This window comes from Salvia miltiorrhiza, chromosome 5, assembly GCF_028751815.1.
Source record: "Salvia miltiorrhiza cultivar Shanhuang (shh) chromosome 5, IMPLAD_Smil_shh, whole genome shotgun sequence".
Lineage (NCBI taxonomy): Eukaryota > Viridiplantae > Streptophyta > Magnoliopsida > Lamiales > Lamiaceae > Salvia > Salvia miltiorrhiza.
In genome coordinates, this window is record NC_080391.1 from 47865363 (window position 1) to 47881226 (window position 15864).

General features: G+C 33.8%; 2 protein-coding genes and 1 long non-coding RNA gene across 3 annotated transcripts; 1 reads left to right on the forward strand and 2 right to left on the reverse strand.

Annotated features, from left to right (window-relative positions):
• Window positions 1-885: 885 nt before the first annotated feature.
• On the forward strand, window positions 886-3770 carry LOC130987081 (receptor-like serine/threonine-protein kinase SD1-7). The gene is made up of 7 exons (XM_057910675.1): window positions 886-1895; window positions 1973-2080; window positions 2189-2385; window positions 2457-2667; window positions 2738-2975; window positions 3079-3226; window positions 3309-3770. The coding sequence occupies exons 1-7, from the start codon at window positions 1007-1009 to the stop codon at window positions 3600-3602; spliced, it is 2085 nt and encodes a 694-aa protein (XP_057766658.1). The 5' UTR covers window positions 886-1006; the 3' UTR covers window positions 3603-3770.
• A 5356-nt stretch (window positions 3771-9126) lies between these two features.
• Window positions 9127-12367, reverse strand: LOC131026047 (UPF0496 protein 1-like). Its single transcript, XM_057955823.1, has 3 exons — window positions 12362-12367; window positions 9803-10198; window positions 9127-9201 (listed from the first exon to the last, which is right to left on the reverse strand). The coding sequence occupies exons 1-3, from the start codon at window positions 12365-12367 to the stop codon at window positions 9127-9129; spliced, it is 477 nt and encodes a 158-aa protein (XP_057811806.1).
• Window positions 12368-12782: 415 nt separating this feature from the next.
• On the reverse strand, window positions 12783-15421 carry LOC130987082 (uncharacterized). The gene is made up of 2 exons (XR_009089566.1): window positions 15126-15421; window positions 12783-13190 (listed from the first exon to the last, which is right to left on the reverse strand). It is a non-coding gene; the product is annotated as an uncharacterized LOC130987082 (long non-coding RNA).
• Between the last annotated feature and the right edge of the window lie 443 nt (window positions 15422-15864).

Here is a 15864-nt window from a genome sequence, read left to right on the forward strand (position 1 = left end):
GCGGCCGTGGCTCGTCGGCGACAGCTTTCGCCGGAGTGTGGAGAGTGAGAGTGAGATGGCTCGTCGGCGGCGATGGGGCGAGTTGTGTTTTAAAAGTGAAAATAAGGATGCGATCGGTTTTCTTCAGATGTGGAGAGTGAGATGGGATAAAATATTTCTTGAATAATTGATATAATTTAAATATTAAATAAAAATAAAATAGTATATGTGAAATTAATTTGCCACATTACATAGGATGAATATTATAAATTTAAATGCTATAGAATTGCAGGAATTTGAAATAGAAATCCTTCATGATGTCACGTAGGATCTAAAATCAAGGGGAGGCTAAAAATGTCAAACCGGATTGATACGCTAGCTGCCTTATTACAAAAATTTGATGCAATGTACACTCTATATAGTCAATATTATGATTTTTCAAAGTAAATGGCGACTAACTTTTTCCAGTTAAGAAAATTCTTGGATATCTTTCCAAGGGGACACCAAGCCGTGCGACCTCCTGTGTGTGAACAGTGAGGTCCCGGGTTCAAACCCCACTGCTCCCCCTTCCCAACTCCCCCAAATCAAAAAAAAAAAAAAAAATCTTGGATATCAATATTGCTTTTGTGGCTTACTTGTCATTGGACTGACTGAAAGTAAATTGATATTCATATTCATACTCCAAAGTCCAAATCGAGAAAATTCGTTTGATTATCTTAATCAATTTAGATAGCACCAAATTAAATGGTACATTGGTACCCACGTACTAATTTTGAGACAAAAGAAAATTAGTTGATACATATTCTTTTACTTTTACTTTTATTTTCATTTGTCGTGTATATTTAAAACTTGACTTCAAATTTATTGAACATTGACTACTTCCCTTCTAAAGTAAACCTGGCTCGTTTCATGAGCTTTTATTATCTGGTTTCACAAAAGTTATTTCAGTAAAACAAGTTTTTTTCTTTACTAATAACACCTATCATTTCTTGGATCTGCTGTGCAAGTATCAATTATCAGATCAAACATGTTGAGAATCACAAATGATGGAAACCTAGTAATCTCAGCATGTTTACTGCTATGTTTAATGGCACAAAACCCATGCCCTTCCATTGGAACAGACACACTTTCCAAAGGAGATTACATCACAGAGAGCCACACCTTAATCTCAAAAGATGGCATCTTTGAACTGGGATTCTTCACTACTTCCTCACACAACACCTATTTAGGCATTTGGTACAAAGATTTTCCAAACAAAACTGTAGTTTGGGTGGCTAACAGAGAGCATCCATTGCCCAACACTTCAGGTTTGAAGCAGCTCAAACTAGCTCCAAATGGCAACCTAGAGTTGTACCATGATCTTGATCCCTTCTGGTCCACAAGTTTGATCCCAACTCTGCCAGAAACTGTTGAAGCAGTGCTTCTTGATGATGGGAATCTCATCTTAAGAGATGGATCAAAGCCAGGTAGAATATTTTGGCAGAGTTTTGATCACCCTACTGATGCTTGGCTGGCTGGAGCTGGGCTTGGCAGAAGGCAGCGTCTCGTCTCTTGGAAAAGCACCGATGATCCATCTCCGGGACCCTTTTCTATGGAGATGTCTAGTGAAAAGCCTCATTCTTTCTTCTTGATGTGGAAAATGTCAACTGTGTATTGGAGGAGTGGAGATTGGAATGTATCTGTGTTCAGCTCAGTTCCTGAACTGAGCTACTTGTACAATTTCAGCTTTCCTGCAAATGAATATGGAACTTACATAAGATATTCTGTGTTGAATCCTGCTGTCTTCTCCATGGTTGTGTTGGATTCATCAGGAAACTTAATGCAGCTTACATCTCTGCGAAGCAAACGGAATTGGAGCACCACTTTTCAACTACCTGAAGAGCCATTTTGTGGAGATTGTGGGGAAAATGGAAAAGGTTTTTGCTGCATGAGTCATAAATTTGTTTATATGTGTGTGTGCTTTAATTTTATGTGGAGCTTGGAATTTATTCAGGAAGAAAGAAGATGGTGGAGGTGATCATCGCAGTGGTGGTTCCGGTGGTGTTGGTTTTCTCCGGAGGCGTTCTGGGCTGCTTCTACACCAGGAGGAACAAACACAAAGGTTAAGCAAGGCATGATTTTTATATGATTTTGTTTTACATATTCATCAGTTCATGCAACAATTAGCAGAGAGGGAATTTGCTTTTGATAGTGTTTTTTCAATGAACAGAAGGCAAGGAAGATGGAGAGGATCTTTTGTCGTTCGAATTCGAGCTTAATGTGAAGCAGCCATCCTATGATGGAACAAGGAATGCCAACACACAATTTGATTTGCCAATGTTCAATTATGCAAGTGTTTCTGCTGCAGCTAACAACTTCTCACCAGAAAACAAGCTTGGAGAGGGAGGATTTGGACCAGTTTACAAGGTTCAAAATTTCATCTTATCTTCTCATAAACTCTGGCTTGCTTAATACATCTTCCAATTTTTTTCAAACAGGGCAAATTACTGAATGGACTAGAAGTGGCCATGAAGAGGCTCTCAAAGAAATCCAGACAAGGCTTTGAGGAATTCAGAAATGAAATCTTGTTAATCGCAAAGCTCCAGCACAGAAACCTCGTTCGCCTCTTGGGCTGCTGCATTCACCCTGATGAGAGCATACTCATCTATGAGTACATGCCTAATAAGAGTCTAGACTTGTTCCTTTTTGGTTAGTACCACTTACTTCATTAATACATCCTACAACACTATAATGAGACTAGCAATGATGATCAAACCAGACTCAACCAAACAAGAGTTGCTAGATTGGCCAACACGCGTTGGCATTGTTGAAGGGATTGCTCAAGGGCTCCTCTATCTCCATGAATACTCGAGGGTGCGCATCATTCATAGAGATTTGAAGGCGAGTAACATTCTCCTAGATGCTGAAATGAACCCCAAGATTTCAGATTTTGGCATGGCGCGTATCTTTGGAGGCAATGATTCGCTGGCTCAGACGAATAAGATTGTTGGAACATAGTAAGTGAACAAAGAGAAGTCTTATTACAACTATTACTATATAATGTAGACATTTGCAAAATAACTGATATTGTAGATTTGTTGTCTGGAAATCAAATGTTAGTGGCTATATGGCTCCTGAGTATGCATTGCAAGGCCTATCTTCCATAAAGTCTGATGTGTTCAGTTTTGGAGTTTTGGTTCTTGAGATTATAAGTGGCAAGAAGAACACTGGCTTCTACCAAACTGACTCTCTCAATCTTCTTGGATATGTAAGCAGCTGTTTTTTTCACATATTACACCTCCACTGTGTGAGAAATGTATTTTGAGGTGGTTGGATGAAATGTTTTGCAGACATGGGATCTGTGGATTTCGGGCAGAGGTGTGGAACTGGTGGATGATATGGTGGGATCTCCGGCGGCGGCTTCGACGGCGTTGAGGTACATAAATGTGGGACTTTTGTGTGTGCAAGAAAATCCCAATGAGAGACCAAACATGTCTAGTGTGGTGTCCATGCTTAGCAGTGAGATTGCAGCTCTTCCACCACCCAACAAGCCTGCATTTGCTGTTGCAACAAGTTCCAGCAGCTCATTAGATGTAAAACATTCTGTCAATGGCTTAACTGTGTCAACTATTGAGCCCAGATGAGAAAATGATGATGATGGTCGTGCGCTGATTGGTATGATGAAATGGAATGATGGTGGAATGGAATGGAATGAAGATGGGAAAGGAATGACAAAACTTATGTGATTTCTATGCTTGGTATGCACAACGAATACAATAAGAATGAAATTTTGATTCTTTATTGGATTTCAAGTCCATGATTGGTAGCTATAAATAAAGTTTAGGAATAGAATGAAATTATTTTATTTTACTAAATTACATTTTACATCACTTTGAAAGTATAAAAATTATAAATATAATTGAGTAGATAAATATTTTATTGATCTATGTCACGAAGAACATTTGCAAAATTTAAATTAAAATGATAATTTTGTGGATGTACTCCCTCCGTCCCACGAATCTTGACACGTTTTCCTTTTTGGGTAATAATTATTACATTATCTCTCCTACTTTATCACCTTTATTATATTCTCTCTCCTACTTTATCACTTTTATTACATTTTATCTCCTACTTTATCAATTTTATATTTTACTTAATTACATACTTAAAACACTAATCTACATCTCCTTAATTCCCGTGCCGAACTCAAACGTGTCAAGACTCGCGGGACGGAGGGAGTAATATATAGTTCTATAGGATATACAGTTTTTTCTTAAAATTTTTAAAAATTGATTGTTGATAGATAGATTTAAGTATCTGTAATTTTATTTTTTTTCTTTAACTTCATAGAACTTAAATGTTTGAATTAATTAATACTTAATTATGTTAAGTCGAAATATTATTAAGGAGTCCATAAAATTTAGCATGAATTTCACATAGTATTATTTTTATATACATCGTTAAACTGTAAGTATATCAATTCTCATTTGAAAATAATATTATTACAGTATAAATATATATATATATATATATATATATATAGGGGGCGGTTATTCAATAAACCACCCTTATTTTAAGAATTACAAACCAGCAAAAATGCATGAATTTTATGTATAATACGCATGAATAAACTGTATAAAGGCATGAATTGTGAAAAATAATTTTTTGCTACCTTTGAGATTCGAACTCAGGACCATGAATTTATCCAACAAGGTGATGAATCAACCGTAGATCTTGATGATCTAAGGGCTGAAAATGGTTCCTAATTTATATTTTAAGAAGCGTTCTTATTTTAGCCTTCCCCTATATATATATAGGGGAAGGCTAAAATAAAAACCAAAGTTAGACTATAAAATAAGAACTAATCTAGGCCATTAGATCTTAATCAATTAATGGCCTGATTTAGTTAATGATTTCTCTAGCAATTTTTCGGTTCATATGTGTATTGGGTAAACAAGTAATTTTATAGTTTTAATAAATATCTTTTCCTAAATTGTGGGGATTACATCCAAGTGTGTATCTTTTTTTTCTCAATTCATAAATCACATATTAAACACGTTAATTAGGAAACTGAAAATAAACACAATAATTGAACACCTTCTATCCATTTTAAAATTCTACCGGAATCATCCAAAAAAACCAAACAAATTAATAGAATTACGAACGAGTTTGCATGTACTCATTCTTTGAAATTGACACATGTCGACGTGCAATGAATTATTAAGCAATTATATTTGAATGTATTGTATGAATTATCAACTGTATGAATTATATGCGTATGAATTATTAGGCAGGCAAGTATTTTTGAATATATTGTATGAATTATCGACTGTATGAATTATATTCGTATGAATTATTAGGCAAGTATTTCTGAATGTACTGTATGAATTATCAACTATATGAATTATATGGTATGAATTATCACGGAAGTATATTTGTATCATTGTATGTACTATATGAATTATTAGGCAAGTATATTTGTATGTACAGAATGAATTATTAGATTAGGTGTTATTTCTTGTCGAGTAATAATTATCAGATGGAATTCCAAAGATATAGAGAATCTGAAATGATTTTCTCCAGAATTATCTTTGAATATGCAATGAAATCTTTTCCCATTCTTCACGTCAATGATGACATTTTTATTCCCAAAAAATATGGCTTTAATTTCGGAAACGGATAATTAAGATAGAAAGAGAATAAATTACACTACCCAATTATACCCTCCAGCGAAAATTATGTATGAATTATAGGTACACAAAAAACGAATGTAACGCCCCATAGGAAATTAATCTCAGTCGTACAAGATTAGATTTTAATGGTTATGATTTCTCCTTATATTATAGTCTAAGGGGAGTTTTTTGTATAACCCTCCCCTATATATATATATATATATATATATATATATATATATATATATATATATATATATATAAGAACGCTTCTTAAAATATAAATTAGGAACCATTTTCAGCCCTTAGATCATCAAGATCTACGGTTGATTCATCACCTTGTTGGATAAATTCATGGTCCTGAGTTCGAATCCCAAAGGTAACAAAAAATTATTTTTCGCAATTCATGCCTTTATACAGTTTATTCATGCGTGTTATACATAAAATTCATGCATTTTTGCTGGTTCATAATTCTTAAAATAAGGGTGGTTTATTGAATAACCGCCCCCTATATATATATATATATATAGGGTGTGATTCCATGGCAACCACTTACTTAGATGGAGAATAAAGACCATATCATGATCATTGGATCAATCTGAATCAAGGGTCAATATAATTTCATGATATTAATTTTCGTGTAATTAAATATTGTTAAATTGCTTATATTTTGCTGCTGAAGGACAAATAAGTAATACTTCATTTCAACAAATTTGGTATGTTCAGCAAATCACGTGAATTCCTCATCTTCTATTCTGGTGGGATTCAATCTGATAGGATGGATCAATATTGTAGTTTTCATTAGTATGTTCATTTGTATATTCATTTTCTATTTCAACGAACATATCAATGAACATTAGTATGTTCATTTGTTTTTATACGAACATTAGTATGTTTATTTGTTTTTATACAAACATATCGACGAACATTAATATGTTCATTTGTTTTTTATACGAACATACACCTCCCTCTCACATACCCACATTCAGATCTCTCTCCATCTCGCACTTAGCCACCACGGCCTTCCTCTCTTCCCAGGGACCTGATCTATTTCAACGAACATATCAATGAACATTAGTATGTTTATTTGTTTTTATACGAATATTAGTATGTTCATTTATTCATCTAGAAAATAAGATTTATTATTGAATGAAAATAACAAACCAAAAAATAAGAGTAAAACTTTTTGAATGAAAAATAACGCTATTGATATTATTTATTCAATTTACATAATAGAGAATTGATTTGGTTCTTAAATTTGTTTAAATTGAGATAAGATATCTAATTATGGATACCCACCATATCTACCAAAATTAAAAAGATAGTGCACATTAAATATATGGTGGAAACGGTTATAACATTGAAGTAAGTTTACTATATTAACCTTTCAGTTATCAAGAGGGACGGAAATTTGTACAAATATATAATACACACCATCAGATTTCATGAAATCAACGAATCAAATCTTGTCTCCTTTCTCTATTTAACTTTGTGTTTCCATAGAACTTCCCCCTATATATATATATATATATATATAGAGGGGGCGGTTATTCAATAAACCACCCTTATTTTAAGAATTACGAACCAGAAAAAATGCATGAATTTTATGTATAACACGCATGAATAAACTGTATAAAGGCATGAATTGCGAAAAATAATTTTTTGCTACCTTTGGGATTCGAACTCAAGACCATGAATTTATCCAATAAGGTGATGAATCAACCGTAGATCTTGATGATCTAAGGGCTGAAAATGGTTCCTAATTTATATTTTAAGAAGCGTTCTTATTTTAGCCTTCCCCTATATATATATATATATATTTCACAAATTATATTTTTTATTGTATTCGTTGTACTATAAATAGTTACTTTAGTTAAACACATTTCTTAATGATCTAAACCCATGTTTTTAGTATATATAAGTTAGAAAAAAAAATCAATATTAGTTAGTGTAATTGTTGATATATAATAAATAAGAAAAATATATATATGAAATAGAAACATGAAAAAAAGGAGAACAAATTATATAAAATAAATACGTAAAATCTATATATGATTATATAATGTGTTGCGTCAATTTCAATCCATATATTAGACTATTGCTTATATAAAGTTGATAATATTTTATTTTTATTCAAAAAATACTTTTTATAGTTTGAATTTGAATAATAATAATAATAATAATAATAATAATAATAATAATAATAATAATAATAATAATAATAATAATAATAATAATAATAATAATAATAATTGGTGGACGTCGTATACCACCAAATAATTCATGCAGAATTATCAAAACAAGATAAGCAGGGTCGATCCCACAGAGAGCAGGTAAAATCATTCAATTCCCTAAAATCTGCCACCACGCCTTAATTTTGAGAAAATTAATTATAACTAAGGAAGCAAATTAAATCAAATAAAATAACTCTTGAAATAAATCAATAAAAAGGTAACTCGGTTCGAATAAATCCACACTAATTCAAAGCTCTGATCATCGACGCAAAGATTAACAGTTATAGTATACCGTGAAACGCAACGGACGTACCCCAATTCCTACTTACTGTGTCGATAAACAGCTAGAGACGCCAGACCTGCTTATTTCCCTTATTAAAATATAACCTAGTTGGAGACGCCAGACCTAGATTTAATATTCTAATAGCATTAAGATGACGCCACACCTAGATTTAATATTTTAATAGCATTAAGATGAAGGAACCCAATTTAGACCAATTATTCTAGATACGCTAGTAATAATTAATCCACCAATTTATTCCTACTACGAACACGGTAGTTTTATCACTAATCAGTCATATTCCTACTACGAACACGGTAGTTTTATCACTAATCAGCCATATTCCAACAATTACGGATTGGGGGAACCAATTGACTGTAATCCAATTAAATCTAAGTTGATCAGGCTTAAATAAAATCAGAATTATCTTTAAACCCTAGGAATAAATCAAAATCAATAGGAATCAATTTTGTGCTCAATTAGGTCTCACAGATTAATAAATTAGTGCTTCATTATTCTCGCCGAATTAAGAAATTAGCTACTCATAATTAAACCAAAAATAATAAAATAAATCAAAGCAATCATAAAATAATTAAACAAGCAATACGAAAATAAACTAAGAAAATCAAATTAACTAAACAAATTCACCACTTTTAAGAAAAGAATCAAGTCTGCCAAGCATAAAAAATAAGTCAACTTAATTCTCCTCCTCCAAATTTCGAAAATTGTCACCCTAAACTAAAGGCTAACAACTAATTAATTCTAATCTCCTGTATTCCCTCGAAAAGTGGCGGCTCCTCTCTAATAAAACAAACATAAATATAGGAATAAAGATCCCTAAAGTTGCCGCCTCTTACAAGTTCATGGGCTTCGGCCCCTTTAAATAATATTAAACCCAAAATTAAATAAAACAAGAGTTTTGAGTATAATTAAATCTAGAATAATTAATCCAAGCCCAATCTCTAATCTTCTCCAAAATCAATCAGCTTCTTCCATAATTCTCGACTTTCACCAACTTCTTCCATCTACGAGCATCCATCTCCAATCCATCTAATTCCTGCGTCAAAATGTCACAAACCATGTAAAATCATATAAAATCATAGCAAAACACACACTAACTAAATAACTAAAATACACACATCAATAATAATAATAATAATAATAATAATAATAATAATAATGTTTCATATAGAGTAAATATATAAATCTATCCACTTTCATATTGTAAAGATAAAAATTGTCCACTAAGATAAAAATAATAAAAATTGTCCACTTTTTGATTGAAAAGTCATAAATACCCTTCTCCCAAAAACCTAAAATTCTCGCGCTCTCTCTGTCGCGTGTTCTCTCTCTCTGTCGCTGAACACTCTCTCTCTCTCTCTCTCTCTCTCTCTCTCCCTCCCTCTCCTTCTCCTCTCGCCGCGCTGCCGCCACTCAATCTCCGGCAATCGCAGCGGCAGCGCCGCACAGCCACCACCACCGCGACGCCTCTATCAAAAAATCTGCTTCCGTTCTCTCGTCCGCCGTCAAACTTGATTAGATCGACGAAGATGCATCTGGGTGTGTCGAAGAAGAAAATTAACTTTTTATTTTGCTCTACTCCAAGATGCCGTCACCACCGGCGGAGCGCTCACCGCCGCCGCCGCCACCGAGCACACCAGAACGGCGGCGAATGTCACCGCGAATATCACATTCGATACCTTCCTCCACGCCTGCAATTTCCCCAATTTTATGTCTAGGTTTTGCTTCTTCGCCTGCAGCCTCTCCAGCATCAACGCCTGCTTAGCGTAGACGCGAGTGAAGACCTTGAAGAACTCCTGCGTGAACAGCTCCTCCGCGGCGCTGAAATTCCTCAATTCCGCCAGAGTTCTCGAGTAATTCCTCCCCGCATTTGCTCGGTCGTCGTCGAATTTGCGGAGGGCGACTTTGACGATAGATTCGATGCACGCGGCGCGTTTGAGGCACGAATCGAGGGCGGTGCAGAAATCCAAGGTGTGGAGGCAATTCTCGAAGACGACGAGATCGGAGAATTCGTCGTCTTTCCAAATGTCGCGCTTGTTTTGGAGGATGATTGACGGGAATAAATTCTGATGCTATTTACTGTGTTTTTTGTTTATTCACTATTGAATTGACGGGAATTTCCTAGATGGGATGTAGATTTGGTTCCCTTGCTTGGACTAAAGTTTTTTTTTTCTCACATAATGATATTGAATGCAACCTGTTTGATGGAAGTCCTCAATGAGATGTTGAAGCTATTTCAAGATGCGGTTTTGCAATGGTAGTAGCAGTGATGAGAAGCGGCGACGGTGGAGAGTACGATTCATCTATCGACAGATCTCCCCCAGATCTGATGTAAATTTGAGTTTTTCTAGTTTCTCTTCCCTAGAAATTGAAGGCGGCGGCGGCCACCCTTCATCTCCCGCGGCGGTGGAAAATAGAGAAGGCCATGTGATTGAAGGAGTTTCTAGAGAAATCCAAGCTCAAAGTGAAGGATGAATTCACGTCCAAATGCTTCGAAGTCAATAATTGTTTGTTGTATTTTGATTGTAGATTGAATTGATTCGGATAATATTTTGTTGTATCTTGATTGTTGATTTAGAGGAATTGATGTATTTTGATGGTAGATTGAGTTGTTGTATTTTGGTGTTGTACAACAATCAATGATTGAGCTGTATAATTATTTTTTTAATGTTCTTAAATTCACAACCAAATTTATGAATTCACAGCTTAATGTTTTTGAATTCACGATCAAATCTATGAATTCACAACTTAATATTCTTGAATTCACAACCAGATCTATTAATTCACAACTAAAACTCGAATTCACAATCAAAATAAATTCTAGTTTTAGTTGTGAATTCAAACTTTAAAAACTCAAAATTCACAACTACTTGAATTCACAACCAAAATAAATTCTAGTTGTGAATTAAATTCTGATTGTGAATTTTACTGGTTGTGAATTCTCAACCAAAAAATTCTTGCTATGTATTAAATTTTGGTTGTAAATACACAACCAAAAAATTCTTGTTGTGAATTCGACTGTTTAGGGTTTAGGGTTTAGATTTGGTTTAGGGTTTAGGGTTTAGTTTTTAGGGTTTAGGGTTCAGTTCAGTTTCAGTTTCAGTTTCAGTTCAGTTGTGAATTCACAACTAGGGTTTAGGTTTAGGGTTTAGTGTTTCAGTTCAGTTCAGTTGTGAATTCACAATCGTAACAATTCACAACTAGGGTTTAGGGTTTAGATTGGGTTTAGGGTTTAGGGTTTACGATTTAGGGTTCAGTTTCAGTTTAGTTCAGTTGTGAATTCACAACTAGGGTTTAGGTTTAGAGTTTAGTGTTTTAGTTCAGTTCAGTTGTGAATTCACAATCGTAACAATTCACAACTAGGGTTTAGGTTTAGGGTTTAGATTGGGTTTAGGGTTTAGGTTTTAGAGTTTAGGGTTTAGTTTTTAGGGTTTAGGGTTCAGTTCAGTTCAGTTTCAGTTTCAGTTCAGTTCAGTTTCAGTTTCAGTTTCAGTTCAGTTGTGAATTCACAACTAGGGTTTAGGGTTTAGTGTTTAGGGTTTCAGTTCAGTTGTGAATTTAATGTTTCAGTTCAATTCAGTTCAGTTTCAGTTAAGTTTCAGTTCAGTTCAGTTCAGTTGTGAATTTAGTGTTTCAGTTCAGTTGTGAATTCACAATCGTAATCATTCACAACTAGGGTTTAGGGTTTCAGTTCAGTTGTGAATTCAAAACCAAAAAAATATGGTTGTAAATTAAATTTTGATTGTGAATTCGACTGGTTGTGAATTCACAAAAAAAAATTTCTGGTTGTGAATTCGATTGGTTGTAAATTCATAATTCACAACCAGTGTGAATTCACAACCAAAAATTTTTGGTTGTGAATTCACACTGGTTGTGAATTGCGGGATTTTTTAAAGGGTGATGTAAAGTGGACATTTTTTTAATTTTTAATGTGAAGGGTATTTTGGTAACAGTGGACATTTTTTAAGTTTTTTATTTTAGTGGACATTTTTTATTTTTACAATATGAAAGTGGTCATTTTAAAAATTCACTCATATACATGTTTCATACAAATATACATATTAAAACTTAAATTTAAAAAGATTAAGAATGGAATGGAATTACTAATACTAAGATGTAAGAATGGTTATTTCTACAAAGAAAATATAGCAAGCAAAAGAATGGAATCAATGTAAGAATCACCATTTCATTTCCACCTCCATTCCATCTTACCAATGAGATTATGGTGCTTTTTGGTTGATAAATTTAATATGTAAAAATATGGGATAATAAAAATTCTTTCATCAAGTGCCTCCTTTCTTTTTTCCTACAAAAGAGAATTTCACTTTTATATTTATAAAAGTATATATTCTGCTACATTATATATTCTCGTCCTGTTTTATTTTTGTAGTGTGTCCTAAATGGCATGACTATACACGTAAATCCATATAAAGCATTATGACAAAATACAACAATGACTTCACTTATGAGCAAATTATAAAATCTGACATGAAAAAGAAAATATTTTTAGGGTTGTGATTCACTTTCTCTGATTCATATCGACAAGGATGTCAGTTATTTCTCGATGAACAGAAAAGAAGGAAGCAGGGGAGGATCTTTTGTCGTTTGAAGAATTCAGAAATGAAATCTTACCTGTATATTAAATAAAAATACTTCTATTTTATAAATACTCATAGGTAAAATATAAATAGAAAAGACTAGAAGAACTACATGAAAACACTTAATCCGGAAGTTTTTCCCAATCATAAGTAAAATTTGGAGTTTGAGAAGTCGAACAGTAATACTCTGCATTGGGAAAATAGTGCCTCTCAATATCTTGATCTTGGTCAGCATCGTCATCATCGAAATAGCCTCCCTTCATATTCTCCAGCATTTTAGATCCTCCTACTCTCTCCAAATTTTTCAATCGGTATTCTTCATCCAACCAATCCTTCAACAGCATGCAAAATTTAACAGACTTCGGACTCAACTGAGTTCTTCTATCAGTCACCGTTCTTGCGCCTGCACTAAAAGCACTTTCGGATGCTACACTAGACATTTGAGATGTTAATTATCACATGCAATTATACATAGAGTTAAATAAAGTTTTTGTTTCGTTTTCCACCATTGCAATACATCAAAGTCGTCTGAATCATCTTCTAACGGAAGGTGTAAATAATACTAAGTTCATAACCACCTAGATTACAAGCACTCTTTTGTTTTTTTAATGTTTCTAATAATCTAACTGTCACATTTGCTAGATGATGATGATGTATGTTGTAACATTAGTAGTTCCATATGAAGGATATTCCTTAACGAATTCATATAAAGAATCATATATCTCTTCTCCATAATCTACATCATTTTTAGAGCCAATACATTTATAATATTCCTCAACCTAATCCACGCAACCATCCAATTTACATCTAGGATCAAATATACAAGAAAAGACTGCACAAAAGGGAATACTGTCATAATGTTTTATCCATTTAGCCTCCATTTTCTCAATAACTTCTTTTACATTTTTATCAATTCTATGTTCATCAAACAATTAACAATTTTAAGCATGTTTGTCAACATAACATTAGAAGTAGGATAAAAACGATTGGACATTATAGAACATACATTAGTAAAAGCTTGCAAAAGAGGAGCTAGTACCTTAAGGATGCGTTCACTTTGATGGATGGAAAAAGGAGGGATAACAAAAATTTATGCCTTTAATTGTCTCCTTTCTTATCCCACATTTTACACAAAAAAGAAGTTCACCATTTTTTCTTCCTTATTTTCACTTCAAGGAGGGATAATATTATCCCTCCATAAATAATGACTTTGTACAAAATTAAAAGGAAGTTCAGCCCCTACAACCATTTTTGCTAGCTGAGATCTTACTTCTTCTTGGTCATAGGTAAAATTAGCAATTAGGCCACTAGATAATGGTTCTGCATTTTGTTGTCTACTATTAATAAGTTATTATCTTCATAATTCTTATTATGGGTCTTAATTAAATGTCTAGATAAAGTCCCGGTGCCACAATTAGCTTTGTGTGAAAATTGAGCTTTACATATCTTACAAGTTGCTTTTCCATTGTTCAAATCAAAATATAAACAAACTTTACTAGATTTATACTCCCTATGTCCCGTAAGAATGTACCACATATGGAATGGTGCGGGTTTTAAGAAAAAGTTGGTGGTTAATGTGTTGAGTGGAAATGAGTAGTTGTGGTTGAATTGATTGCGGGGTTATATAAAAAATGAGTGGTTGTGGTTGAAGGAAGAAAGTAGGGCTCATGTCCCAAAATGGAAGTGATATACTCTAATGGGACGGACGAAAATAGAAAATGTGATACACTGAACGGAGGGAGTATCTAATTGGACTTTTGATACTAGAAGTTAAGTGAGGTGTGTCTTGTCCAATTTGTTCATTGACAAAAGTTCCCTCCTCTTCTTGTATGCATGGTTATGTTGCCAAAGCGTGGGATTCTTGTGTGCTAGAAGATCTTTTCATTTCAACAAAACTTAGAAATAAGAAACAAAAAAATACCAACAATAAAGAATTAAAATTGCACGAGAGAGATATGATGTTGCCAAATACCGACAATAGAAGTTTAGCTCAAAATATTCTGTTCTTGGAGGTAGACAATTCGAGCTCGTACACGAACACTTTCTCGGAATTTTTTTTGGCATTAGAATTTGCTGCAAATTCTGTGTGGGATTGATGAACAATATATTTAAAGAATATTCTATTTATAAGTTTATGGAATGTGGGATTATGATATAGCTGTTGGGAATGGGAATGGATTACGATATATCAACGGCTATTGTTCTCAAATTCCCGGAATCCCAAAAAATTCTAGACATTGAACGAATCAGCAGAAATGCAGAATTGATGTAATTATGTAGTCGATCAAACAAACTAACAGAATTTCATCGAATTACACTATCAAGCAAATGATAAACAAAACAAAAACATTATCCATCGTACCTCTCCTCCGTCGTCCCCATCTGAATTCTGCTCTAAGTCAGCGGCAGATTTCGATTTCGATTGCTATGAGTCCGTGTCGTCTTGCGATTGCGAACAAGTCACTTGCCTTCAAACTTCAATCCATACCCAAATTTCCAACCATGAACAGAATTTCTCAACCTCGCCATACCTAAAACCACTGCAGATTGGATTCAGAAATCAGAATTTTCAGATTTGAACTTGGGAGTGAGTTTGTGTTGTGATACAGTTCTGAGGCTAGCTAGTGACAGTCTGTTTCAAGTTTATTCGCCCATGCTTTTTTCTTTTCTCTTTTCAGAATAAAAATGTTCAGATTTACAATAATACAGATTCTGGGCTGGGCTAGAGGTGAGTGGGTCTTGATTCTGGGCCTAATATGGGCTTAAGGCCCAATAAGTGCCTGAATTCGGGTACAATTTTGTGGTTCGGGCTTGGTTGAGCTGAGCTGCTTTAATTGATCATCTTATTGAATGGATGGAATCCAACCCTAATTAATACTCTCCCCGTCTCATTAAGCTTGTCCGATTTCTTTTAGACACGGTTATTAAGAATAATATAATTAGCATAGTAAGTGTGGAATCATATTATTTGTAGTGTCAAATCATTACCAAATATATAAATAGGACAAGATCAATGAGACAATCCAAAAAGAAAAACATGACAAGAACAATGAGACGAAAAGAGTACATTTAATTGATCATCTTTATTTTTTGTGTGCTCG

Excerpts from the sequence above, each read along its gene's own strand:
- LOC131026047 (XM_057955823.1), bottom strand. Across the intron at positions 9,202-9,802 it reads TGACATTCGCCGCCGTTCTG|GAATTAGATGGATTGGAGAT; the intron begins GTGTGCTCGGTG and ends ATTTTGACGCAG.
- LOC130987081 (XM_057910675.1), top strand. The coding sequence starts at position 1,007 with ATGTTGAGAATCACAAATGATGGAAACCTAGTAATCTCAGCATGTTTA. Across the intron at positions 2,386-2,456 it reads GATTTGGACCAGTTTACAAG|GGCAAATTACTGAATGGACT; the intron begins GTTCAAAATTTC and ends TTTTTCAAACAG. Across the intron at positions 2,976-3,078 it reads AATAAGATTGTTGGAACATA|TGGCTATATGGCTCCTGAGT; the intron begins GTAAGTGAACAA and ends ATCAAATGTTAG.